Here is a 12,521-nt window from a genome sequence, read left to right on the forward strand (position 1 = left end):
GGGCAGCTTATACTTCAACATCAGCAAGATTTTTACTTGGAGAGAAAGAAATGTGACTGGGGGAAGGAGAAGATGGAGCATTCTAGACAGGAGAGTGGAGCAAACGAGGTCTCAAGTGCTGCTGAGGACGTCTGCTGGAGAGGACTGAAGCAGAGCAGGCCTTCTTCCTCCATCAGCCCGTCTGCGTGCCAGGCACAGTGTGTGCACACTGGGGGAACAGCAGGAACACAGGCCCTGCCCTCACGGAGCTCACTGGTGGGGAGAGACCGACAACAAGCACAAAAACAAACAAGGGAACTTCAGGTTGTGATAAGGGCCTCTGCAGGAAGTAACCAGGATGGCTGTGAGCCTGATAAGGAGATGTCGCAGGGCAAGGGTGGGGAGATGCTTCAGATTAGAGAGGCTGCCTCAGAGGTGGTGGTATTTGAACAGCCTGAAGAAGGAGGAAAATCCCGCCTTGCAAAGAATGGTGGGAAAACCATTGCAGGCATGAGGAGCATCAGAGACAGAAAGAGTTAAAAATGTTTGAGGAACAAAGAGGCAGCCAGTGTGGTTGGGGCATGATGAGTAGAGAAGAGAATGGGGGTTGATGCCCATGCATGGCCTTGTCAGCTGCATGGGAGTGCAACCTTCGTTCCACGTGTAGTGAAGGGCTCTGTGCAGGGCAGCGGCATCTCATGCTTGGTTTATTGAGGTCACTCTGGCTGCTGGTTGGAGAGCAGCTTGGAGAGGGCCAATCTACTTGGGAGGCTATTTCAGTGGTCCAGTGGGGACATAGTAGTGGTTTGGGCTTGGGTGGAGGCAGAGGAGATGGAGAGAAGCGGAGGGATTTAGGGGGTGGAAGGACAGCATTACTTGGGTTGCATGGGAGCCTGAGGCAAAGGCAGCATGAAGGATGACTTCCAGGGAGCTTGGGAGAGGAATAGTTAGGTGAGTGGGTGGGCGTGCTGGCAGAAGTTAAGAGTTCAAAGCCGTGGGCCCGGTTGACATCACTAAGGAGTGAATATGGGTAGAGATCTGGGGACGAGCCAGCAGAGAAACTAAGGGAGCAGCCCTAGCCACCGGCTAGGAAGCAGGGCCGACAGTGGGCAGCGCTGACCGTGTGCCGGACCACAGGGAGCCGCTGTGCTGCCGCATGGCGAGGAGAGGAGGACCTGGGTTTGCATCTTGCCTCCACCTGCTGCGGCCTGTGCTGCTTCGGGCACCTTGACTTGGAAAATAGGGGGTCAGACTCCCTGCCATCCAGGGCCAAAGGGAGCATCAGAAGCAAATCCCCGAGTGCAGTGCCTGGTAGAGGCTCTGCTGCTGTTGCTACCTACTAATCTGGTGACAAGAACGACGACTACTCTATTATTATTGCTGATCAAGAGAAGAGTTAAAAAGGCGTGACGCCAGCTTCCAAGTATCACAGCCGAGACCAGAGCAGTCTCGCTCAGTGCTGAAGGCACCTGGCAGCGGAGGGCTGTGTTCAGCCTTCTGTGCCTCGCTCATCCCTCCCCCAGGCTCCTGGGATCTGGGCGTGGTTCTGAACTCTGTCTTCCTCGCTCAGGCTCAAGGTCCCAGCTGTGAACTCGAGCTGTCCCCACCTTCACTGTGATGCACAGCAGCTTTCTGCCTTCCGTCTCTCCTGGTATCTCACCCCACCGTCCCCCACCGCCAGCCTTGTTCCTCCCCGGGTGGGGTGGACGGCCCAGAGGATCCCTCCTGCTCTGCCTCTCAGGATCAGGCACTTGGGAAGAAGATTCTTTCAGCCTGTGTTGGCTGAGCTTGGCTCATGGACTCTGGAAGCCATTGCAGGAATGCAGGCTGGGGTGGGAGAAGGGTGAAGCCTACATTAAGTCGCAGGTGTTAATGGGAGCACCCTCTCATCCATAAGGCGTCGCCAGTTCCCAGCCTTCAGCCCCCAAGGGGGGCAGTCATCGCCGAGGCCATTGGTGGTGGCCACCTATGCCTTTGCTGAGCATATGCCTCCGTCCTGCCATGTACTCTTCATTTCTTTTCTCTGTCTCCCTTCTATCTTGCTTTCTCCTTCTGCCCTGCCTGGGCTCACATTTTCCTCCTCTTGGCCTGGGCGGTGGGCCCTCCAGTCCCTTGCATCAGGACCTGCCACCCCCACCCAGGCACCTCCTCTGTGCCTGCCCCTGCCATGGAACCTTTGCCAGCCAGCCCGGCCTTGGCAGCCCAAGTGCAGGGCCCCGGCCAAGAGCTGCGTGCATGACCGGACAGTGCCCAGCTGGCCCCTGCAGGCCGAGCCCCGGCCCTGCTCCCCGCAGAAGCAAGGCTGAGGGTTTTCCATTGGCTGCAGCCTGGCTGAGGCTGTCCTGAGGGATCAGAGGACCGGGAGGGGGAGGAAGAGAGGCTGAGAAAGCCGCCCTTCCTGTGGTGCCTGTTGGTAATTGGCTCTCCGGAACCAGCTGGGGGCACGAGGGCCTGCTGGGTCAGGATGTGGTGTACAGTGCTGCCCTTTCAGTGGGACGCTGCCTGGCCTTAGGTCCCGTGGGACTCCAGAGGAATCTGGAGAATAGCCTGTTCTCAGAGGATGTTCTCCAGCCTAGACTGGAGGTGAGAAACTGAGCCCTGAACTTCCTGCCGTCTGCCCGGGGAGGGCCCCCAGGCATTGCCCGGTTCAGAACCCAGTGATTTCCTTCAGAGAGAGTCTGGGGAGGGGAGGCAAGCAAGTAGATTTTCTCAAGAGACCATGAATCACGTACCTGGTCCTCTTCAGAGGGAGGAGCACCGGGAAACCATCAGCCCTTAATGATTTAATGATTTATTAAGATTCCCTGCCCTGCCTTAGCAACCGTGGGCCGCCAGGGGAGATGGCAGGGTCCTTGCCCCAGGATTTTAATCATGATGGGGAGGTAAGACAATATAACATACTAAGCGTCAAACGCTTGAAGACAAATAGGAATTCAAAAAGAAAAAAGATAAGAAGAAATGACTGGCCAGAGTGGTCTGGCAATTCTAAAGGCAGGTGAAGTTTGGTCTGTGCCGGGAGAGTGGGGCGGGATGTGGAATGCAGAAGGCAGTGGAGGAGCGGGTGACGCTGGATGGCATTCCAGGCACAAAGTGTTACATAAGCCCAGGAAACTGTCATAGCCGGGAACTTCTGCCCTGGAAACGTCCCGGAGCCTGATGTGCCGAGGGCCCTGGAGGACCACCGCCTGCATTCAGAGCCCAGAATGCTGGGCTCAGCCTCGCCTCTGAGGATGAAATGTCTTGGCTCGGAAACCGAGCAGCGGGCCTGCCACCCTGGGCCGGACCCTGCCTCTCAGGCACTTCTGCTGGGGAAGTGTTGGTTGGAGAACTTGGGTGTGTTGGCTGCAGTGAGTGGGGGCTGCTGTGCACCTGCGAGAACTACGAGAGAAGGTCCAGGGCAGTCCTGACAAGGGTGGGCAGGGCCTGTGGAGGTCTCGTAGCTGTTGGTTTGGGCAGAAACTTTGTTCCAAAGCCCAGTGCTAGGCCAGGCCCTTTGTTAGTGTGCTGGACTCGTGTGGGGGCTGTGACTCTGAATGTTCACATAAAGGTTGTTCCCCACTTTCCTTAGTCGGGGCACTGAAGAGGTAATTCCTCAAACTCAGGAGGATGGAGGGGTGTTTGTATCAGGTCCCTCTCCTGCTCAAGAACCTTCTGTGTGGATCCCCAGTATCCATCAGGAAACAATTTCCTGCCCTGATATCCAAAGCCCTCTATCATCTGAAGGGCCTTTGCAGAGTCTAAAAATGGGAAGGAACCTAAAAATCATCTAATGCAGCCTGAGCCTATCAGTCTTTTTCACGATAACCCTGAGGAGAGGTTGCCTCCCCTCTGCCTATATGCTTCTAAAAATGGGGAATTCTCTCTTTCATGAGACAGCTTTAAGTTTATCCAGAAAGTGCCTCCTTGTACATCTACCCATTGGTCTAGGTTTGATCATCTGGAGTTATTCCTCCTTCCACATGACCACCCTTCAGAATATTGATATTCCTGTGAGTTTTTTTCAGGTCTCAGGTCCATCCCAATCCAGGTCACTCTCTTTTAGAAGTGGTCTAGTTTGTCAGTTTCCCTCATAATGTATAAAGCCTAAAACTGAACAGTGTTTTATGCCTGAATTGATCTGCATAGTGATTTGGAACCATCCCCTCCCTCATTCTGAACAATATACTCCTTATAATACATCCAGAGCTCAGACTTGTGTGTTGATCAATCACATCAAAGTGTTGCTTAGATTAAGTTAGCAGCCAAAGAAAACACCTGAATTATTTTCATAGATGCTGCTTTGAGTCATATTTCCGCTGTGCTGGTGAGTTAGATCTAAATATAGGCAATTTCCTTTATACCTGTGGGATTGCATCTTGTGAAGTTTAGCCCATTTTTGCAGTCTGTGGAAATGGTTTGGATTTGTGTCTCTGTCATGCGGGCCACGTCTAAGTACGGGGATTGTGACTCAGAGCCTGAGCAATGGAGCCACAGTGCCGAGTCTGAGTCCCGGTTCCACACTTGCTGGGACTGGCCTTGGGCAATGGACGTAGCCTTCCGAAGCCTTGGTTTCCTCGTCTGTCAAATGGAGATGATGAATACTAATACTCACTTACTTGTAGGATGTGGAGTTATATGGTTTTAATGAGATACTTCATGCAAAATGCTTATTTATTAGCAAAGGGCCTGGTAGTAAGCAGTCATTAGCTGCTATTATCTTGATTATAACCACTGCTACTGCTAGTTCACTTCCTCATTCTTTTAAAAATGGCTCTTTCTCACCCAAAACCCTCCTGACCTCATCCGTTGCTTACAGTGTCCCCTCCGCCTGCAACACCCTGCCTCTGTTCTCCCCCCGGTCGAGGTTCAGAACCTCTGAGCATCTTGGATACTTCCACCTGCTGTGTCCCCGTGGCCGGGAGCTCCTGCTGGCTGTTGCTCTTGGCATTCATTTTAGAGCCCACTTCATGTTGGGTTCGTTCCCAACTCGTGCTTCACCATTTTGGTTGAGGCCTTTATTCCTACACTTCTCTGCAATTAATAGATCCCTCCGTCAACTCCCTACTTGTGGGCTCCGTCATCCTCTACTGCAGCTCTCACGCTGCTGCTGGCCAGTCTTCTGCCAGCTGCTTCTGTCCCTTCCGGCCACTGGCCTCGCTCACCCAGCGCCATCTCCCTTTCTGCCTTCATCGCCACTCCTCCCTTCCCTCCGTGTAGCTGCACCAGCCTGTATGCTCCAGGCCTTTCCACTCTGGTGCCTTCCTCCGCCTGGGTGGCCTGTGCTCCCTGACCCTGACCTAGACCCCGCCCCCTGTAAGCCCCTCCACAGTCCAGAGCTGTCACAGTGGTTTGGGGCTGGGCTTGAGGATCCTGCCAACCAGGGTTGGAACCAAATAGTATGACCTTGGACAAGTTGCTCAGCCTGTCTGTACAATAGTCGTAAGTGCCCCGAGGTTGTAGGAAGTGTAAATGGGAGAAGTAGGTAAATTGCAGGGACAGCACTTGGGACACGTTGCCCCTTTCTTCCTCTGAGAAGTCTTCCCTGGGCAGCATCGAAGTTTCCAGTGATTTCTCCCTCCTTTCTTTTTTTTTTTTTTAAAGATTTTTTTTATTTATTTTTTTGCCCCCAAAGCCCCAGTAGATAGTTGTATGTCGCAGCTGCACACCCTTCTAGTTGCTGTATGTGGGACTCGGCCTCAGGATGGACAGAGAAGTGGTGCCTCGATGCGCACCCGGGATCCGAACCCGGGCCGCCAGCATCGCAGCGCCCGCACTTAACCACCAAGCCACAGGGCCGGCCCTCTCCCTCCTTTCAACATTCAGAGCACAGAACATTTCCAATTTTGAGCCAACTCACAGGTGCAGGATCTATAGTTACAAACTCATGGTATTTTATTTTATGTTACTTAAGGGAATTTTAAGGTGGTGTGGGGGTTTTTTGCAAGCAAGACTCATAATGACCACAACCTTGGGCAATTGGTCAGTCAGTATAAACAAATATTTGTGGAATAAATCTAAATCCCACTCTTCATGGATCCTCCCTCGAGGTCCTGACGGGGCCTAGCATTTCTAGCGTTTTCGGCCAACACGGGTTTCCCCTACCTCACAGCCCATACTACTATTGTCTCTGCCAAACCCCCTGGAACCTGACCACATCCAGTTCAGCACCTCACCGGATCTGGGTCTCTTGTTGTCACTTACATGTTTATGTCCCTTATGACTCCTTACGGAATGCAGCCAACTTTTCAGGGCTCAGCAGACATGGTGACTTTGCCCAGAGCTCCGTCTGCAGTCAGGATCACTTCATTGTCCTGGAGACAGTGTAAACCGCTGTAACTCAAGAAGTCTGAGGGAAGGAGGATGGCCTGAGACGGGCCTGGAAGCGGAGGCTGGGAGACAAGGTCCGAGCGAGGACTTGTTCCGAGGAAGCGGGCCCTGGGCCTCCCTAGGACACACGTGCTGCTCCGCTGGGAAATGTGGGGGAATAAACTAGTTACTTCTTTCCTGCAGCATCTTTTAGATGAGATTCTTTCTTGACTGGTCTTACCTCCAATGGGTAAAGGACCCTGTGTTAGCCTCCTGGGGCTGCCCTGACAAATTAGGTGGCTTAAACCAACAGAAGTTTGTTCTCTCACAGTTCTAGAGGCTCGAAGTCCAAAGTCAAGGTATGAGCAGGGCCATGCTCCTTCTGAAGGCTCTAGGGAAGAATCCTGCCTGGCCTCTTCTTGCTTCTGTTGGCTCCCAGCACTTCTTGGTGTTCCTTGGCTTGTAGATACGTTAACTCTAATCTCTGCCTCTGTCTTCACATGGCCGTCTTCTCCCTGTGTGTCTCTGTGTCCCTGTGTCTTCACATGACCTTCTTATGAGGACACCAGTCATTGGATTTAGGACCCACGGTAATCCATTATGACCTCATCTTTACTAATTACATCTGCAAAGACCCTGTTTCAAAATAAGACCCCTTTCACAGGTCCTGGGGGATTTGGACTTGAACGTATCATTTTGGGGGAGACATAATTCAACCGTAAGAGAGCTTATGTTGTTCAAGAGTTGAGTCTGGTAGGGAGAAAAAAGTACATGGAAAAGTGGACTTAAAGAATACACCCAAAAGTTATATAAACCAGACACCAAAGAACATATCTTGGTAAAGCCTAGAAATAACATAACGTATTTTATACTATATGTACATATACATATATGTATGTATGTGTTTTTTCCAGATAAAGACTCAAATGTAAAAAACAAACAAACACTTAGAAGAAAACCTAGGAGTCTCCAAGTATAATCCATGGGCAGGAGAAACCTTAGGTAAGCGTCAAAGCTCTTTATAAAAGGTGAGGTGGCCGTACTTAACTATGTAAGACAGTCAACAACCCTGAGAACATGTAAGAAAATACTCAGAACTCACTAGCAGTCAGGGAAATGCAGATTAAAATCATGATGAAATGTCACTACACCCATCACCAGCAGAAATGACAAGAAGAAAAATGTCACTACACAGACCAGCAAAAATGAGAAGTGATAACCCCTGTTGGCGGTGGGAATGCCTCTGTACATTGTCAGTGGAAATGTGAACTGGTAGAGCCTTTTTAAAAGGCAAGATGGCAACCCCATTTGGATCCGGATTAGAACAACTGCAAGAAAGGTGTTTTTTTGACAAAATGTGAATGCCAACTAACCATTTGAGAATTTTAAGGAATTATTCTGAAAATTTTAGGTGTGATCATAGCATTATGGTTAATTTTTAAAAGTCTGTTTTTTTCCCTTTAAGTTCATACTGAATTATTTGCTGGTAAAATGATACAATACCTGGGATTTACTTCAGAATAATCCAGGGAGTACAAGGGTCAGTGGCCGATGATATCGAGCAGGGCTCAGCACGCTGGGTGCAGGCCAGATCCAGACCACCACCTGGTTTTGTAAATAGTTTTGTGGGAACACAGCCACACTCGTTAGGTTACATACTCCTTTAGTATCAGTTAGGCTGCTTTTCTGCTACAGCAGCAGAGTCGAATAGTTGTGATGGACGCCATGTGGCTGGCCTGCAGAGCCTAAAATATTTATTAACTGGCTCTTTACAGAAAATGCTTGCAACCCCTCGTCCATAAGGAAGCGTGCTGGCTGCAAGTTCACAGCGAGTGCCGCTGGGGACTGACTGCGTGCAAGCTTATTAGGCTGATCTTCGTGTGTGTGTGTGTGTGTGTGTGTGTGTGTGTGTGTGTGTGTGGACTTTTCCATGATGAAAAGTTAAGAAAAAAGAAACTTTGACCTGGTAATCTCACTCCTAGGAATCTATCCCTTGGAAGTAAAAGCATCCAATACTAAGGATATTTGTATAAGAGTGTTTACTAAAATAGTTTACAGTGGTTAAAAAAAAACTGGAAATAAATTGATTGCCTACCAACACGGAAATGCTTGTATAAATCACCACCCACGCACACTGTGGAATTTTATGTTGTCTTTTTAAAGAATGAACTAGAGTCTTACTAGTTCACTCGGAGAATTTTTCATGAGATATTTTCAAGTGAGAAAGGCAAGATGTAGAAAATTCTGTACATGACAGTCCCGTTTTTTGCAGAACAGTGGCAAAATTAACCCCTTCAGTGTGTAGGTTTTGTGTGTGTGTTTGTGTGTGTGTGTGTAGGGTGCAAAACAGGTTGTTAACATGGGTTGGGGTAGATGACGTCTGTGGAAGGGAAGCAAAAGAAAACAGAAAAAGGGAGAAGCTGTACTTAAAAAAGGCAGCCTCCATGCTATGATCCCGTGTGTGTATTTGTGTAAGTTATATTTACGTGTATACATGCTTTGCTAAATTGAAAAGAGATATGTTTAAAAACCACTGGAAAGGGGTGCATATTTTTAATGCCCTTTGATGTAAGTAAGGAAATTAAAGGGAATTTGGTTAAGAGTTGGAAAGTGTCCAGGAGTGGGAAACAAGACGTGAGTGACCGGGTCCCACCTGGGCAGGGAAGGCTCTGCGGAATAGTGGGCGGCTGGATGGTCTTGGGGCCACAGTCGCTGCCTCATCTCAGCGCCTCCTCCTCCTGCTCCCGGAGAAATAATGTTTCCCTGCGGGATGAAAAGCATCCCTTTGTGCAGGCTTTAATTGCCGTGTTGTTGTGCCAAGTGAATGAGTGGCAGGCAGGCACAGCAGCTGGGCACAGCCAATGCCAGGCAGCAAAGCCCGCTGCCTTAGCACAGCCTGGGCCAGCTGGCCTGGAAGTGCTGCCCACCTCTGCCCCCCGCTGGGGGCCCTGCATAGGGACAGTGGGGCAGAGGGGTCTTGGGAGAGTGGAGAGCCAGAGAGGAGTCATTGGAGGGAGAGAAGGGGGTGGGGCGTTTGGGAGGGTCTTAGTCCCTCTCAGAAGCTTATTCATCTCCTCCTCCTCCTCTCTCCCCGCTCTTGTTTTTCAGACTGTCAGCATCAATAAGGCCATTAATACGCAGGAAGTGGCTGTAAAGGAAAAACACGCCAGAAATATCCTTTTGGATGTTGCTTGGAAGACAGACCCTGAGGGGCTCAGACCATGGGGCTGAGGTCAGGGCGAGGTGTCCTTGCTCAGCTGCGGGGGGGCCCCCAGAGGCCAGGCCCCGCGGGCTTCGAGCAGCGTGGGTTGGCAGCAGCTGGCCTCAGACCACAGCCGGGCAGGGTGGAAGGCACCAGGGGACATCCAGCCCCGTCCTTTGCTACTTGCCAACGACCTCACTCCTCTCCTAGGACTTCACCTTTGCAGAACTGCGAAGTCCTTTGAAGTTACTTCCTTTTGAGATATTTCCTCGGGGCACAGGAGAGATTTTAACTTGCATCAAAGCGCTCCAGGCCCTGCACTTTGCCCTACACGGACCACCCCCTTGGGGACCTGATCATCTCCCCTTTTCTGAGCATGAAAGCAAAACAGAGGTCTCAGCTGCAGTGGTTGGCCTTCAGCTGATACAGGGGTTCACCCTAAGCCAGAAGGGAAGAAGACAGGGACCTCAAGGTGGATTGGGGAACTGGGTACTTGAAAGTTTGCACCAAGCCCACCACGTTGAGTTGGCAGAGGTCCTGGGTGACCACCATCACGGGTGGAGGGAAGTGAGGCCCCACTCGCTGGTGGATCCCTTGGGATCTGCCTTGAGGTATAGAGTCCAGGAGCTGGAGGGCTTAATCCCCAAAGGCCGAAGGAGAGGCTGGCAGCAGGGCTGAGCCTTTGTCTCTGTGTGTGCCGGCCGGAGCAGGGCACCCTCTAGGGCAGGTGGTGGCCGCGCTTCTGTCTGGGATGGGCAGCTCCTCCTTCCCCGGGCTCCTCGTGATGGCTCTGCCACAGCCCGTCCAGTCAGGCCAGAACAGCTCTCCTGAGGCCATCCCACCTCAGCCCCTGGAGGAGACCCTCCAGGTTAGATGCCCAGAACGTGGCAGGCCCCCAGGAAATGTTGCTGTCAGCGTGTACTGCTCTTCACCAGAGGGAAAGCAGTTTGGTTGAAATTAGGGCTTTGCTGTGGGATGGGGGCTATAGAACCTCTCCTGGGTACCCCAGAAGCCTGGCCCAACAGTGAGCCTAGCTGGACCTTGCCCTTCTATTCCCAGACAGGCGCTTTACTGCCTCACGTTTGGTGCCTTTACCGTAATTAAAAACAAACCAAGAAAAACCTTCATTATAAGTGGCCCAATTGATTTTCTCAGAGGGAATTACCCAGTCCAGACACCTGTGTGCTGAGACTACTGATCAGTTTGATGCAAGATATGAAGTGAGAGAGAGACAGTTGTGATGGGCCAGTGTGCTCCTCTGGGTCGGGGATTGGCACGGAGGGGACCAGGCCTTCAGCTGCAGGGCTGTGTCACACCCTCCGGGGAGGCTGCCTGGGGCGGTGGAAGGGATGCTTCTGGGGGGTTCCAGAATCCCGCTTCTGGAGCTCTCTGGCTCACTCTGGACCTTGAGTGGGCCCAGTGGGGCCTCAGTGAGCCTTAGTTCCCTTGTCCGTCAAATGAAAGAGTTGGCCGAAGAAGATTTCAGAGATCTAACGTTCCAGCTCCAACATTCTGTGCGTCTCTGATTCACAATTTCTAAGTGGTGGATAAACGTTGAAAAGATCAACTCCATACAGTAGGGTTTCTAAAGCCTAGTTAAAGATATCACAAAACATTTATTCTTGATCAATTCTTTTAAAGAGCATCGGCGGCCCTCGCTTGATGCCACCTGAAGGAGCATTTGGAAGTCTGACTTCAGAAATGCTGTTCAGCCCGTCACTCATCCCGGCTGTCTAATGGGAATAGGTCAGCCGCTCCCACCATAGTATTTGCTCCTGGAGAGCTGGGGACTGAGTCGTAGTTTTCTTTATATCCCTGAGCATCTTTTGCAGTGCCTGACACTTAATTGGTGAGTAAAAATGCTTATAAAATCAAAGAAGGGCAGAAAGGTCTTCTTGCCTTTTTCCAAGTCGGGTGCCTGGCTGGCTCTGCACCTGCGCTGGCTTCTGTTTCGGCAGACCACTCTCGGGTAAGGTACCCACGGTCAGCCTGAGCTGTCGGCGCAGGAGAGCGTAGGCGGCTGCCCATCTCTCCCCTTGGCTTCCTTGTCCGTGGGGGCTGTGCTTTAGGTAAAACCGTAAGTTATTTCAGAAATCGCTCCAAGACCAAATGCTGATTTCAGCTTCCAAACCCAAAAGTCTGTGTTCAAGCCCCCCTCTCAAAATGCAGATTTCAGGCTAGGGAAGGAACTTTATATGACCTTCCAGCTCAGAAGCAAAACAACATGCATGCCGTATGAGTCATATAGTTTCTGACCCAAGGTAGGTCTTTCTGTCCTAAATGGCACTGTGCTCCTTACCTGAGCCTTGATAAAGGAGCCGAAAGTTCCAGGGAAAGAGCTATCTTTGGGGTTGATGGGTGCCCAGTTACGGGGTGTGTGAAGCCTGTTTAAGCAAACAATCAAAACTGGACATTCTCTACTCACCCCAAAAAGGGCTCACTAATTACAGAGGTCTGGAGTGCTAACTTAAAATCACGAGAGGCTAGTGGACATTTATTGCATGCAAACCATGGCAGGCGGTCCGTGGCTGGTGGGTGTGTTTGTGATTGGATCTCAGGAAGAAGCGGCCCCAAGATTCCACATACAGGGAATTCAAGATCTTTGGGAGATGAAGGCACCCCTGAACGAGGCCAGGCAGGTTTATAGAAGAGGTGGGGTGTAAGAGTCATTTTAAGTTTTAGGAAATGATATTTTAAAGACTGCTGCTTTCAGGGCAAGAGCAGAGTACCCAAATGGAGAGGAGTCAGGTGGAGCCAAGAGCGTGAGTAGGCCAGGGAGTGGGGTCCCCAGCAGGGGCCAGGGCACTTGATGAAGAGTTGAAGCATGCCCTCACTTTTGAATAATGGATAGGAAAGAACTTTCAGAAACTGTTGTTGTTAAAATGTTAGCTGTATTTATTGCCCCAAAGGCCCCATCACATACTCAGCATACCCAGAGGAAGGACAGAGTCTGTCTGCCTGCGGCAAAGCCCTTGTTGCAACCAAAGCATCTTCCCACTAAAGGCAAATCAGGACCAGTGCTGACCTAGAGAGCTCTTGTGCAAATTAGAAAAAG

The 12,521-nt window shown here is 51.0% G+C and overlaps 1 protein-coding gene across 3 annotated transcripts in view; it reads left to right on the forward strand.

Annotated features, from left to right (window-relative positions):
• The window catches only part of HIP1 (huntingtin interacting protein 1), a 142,272-nt gene that overhangs the window by 82,873 nt on the left and 46,878 nt on the right, over positions 1-12,521 (forward strand). For all 3 annotated transcript variants that reach the window (XM_014796544.2, XM_087417721.1, XM_087417720.1), the window contains exon 2: positions 9,373-9,436. In XM_014796544.2, the coding sequence (XP_014652030.1) occupies positions 9,373-9,436 (64 nt within the window). The remainder of the gene's footprint in view (positions 1-9,372; positions 9,437-12,521) is intronic.

This window comes from Ceratotherium simum, chromosome 26 (assembly GCF_057802395.1).
Source record: "Ceratotherium simum simum isolate JZ-2026a chromosome 26, ASM5780239v1, whole genome shotgun sequence".
Lineage (NCBI taxonomy): Eukaryota > Metazoa > Chordata > Mammalia > Perissodactyla > Rhinocerotidae > Ceratotherium > Ceratotherium simum.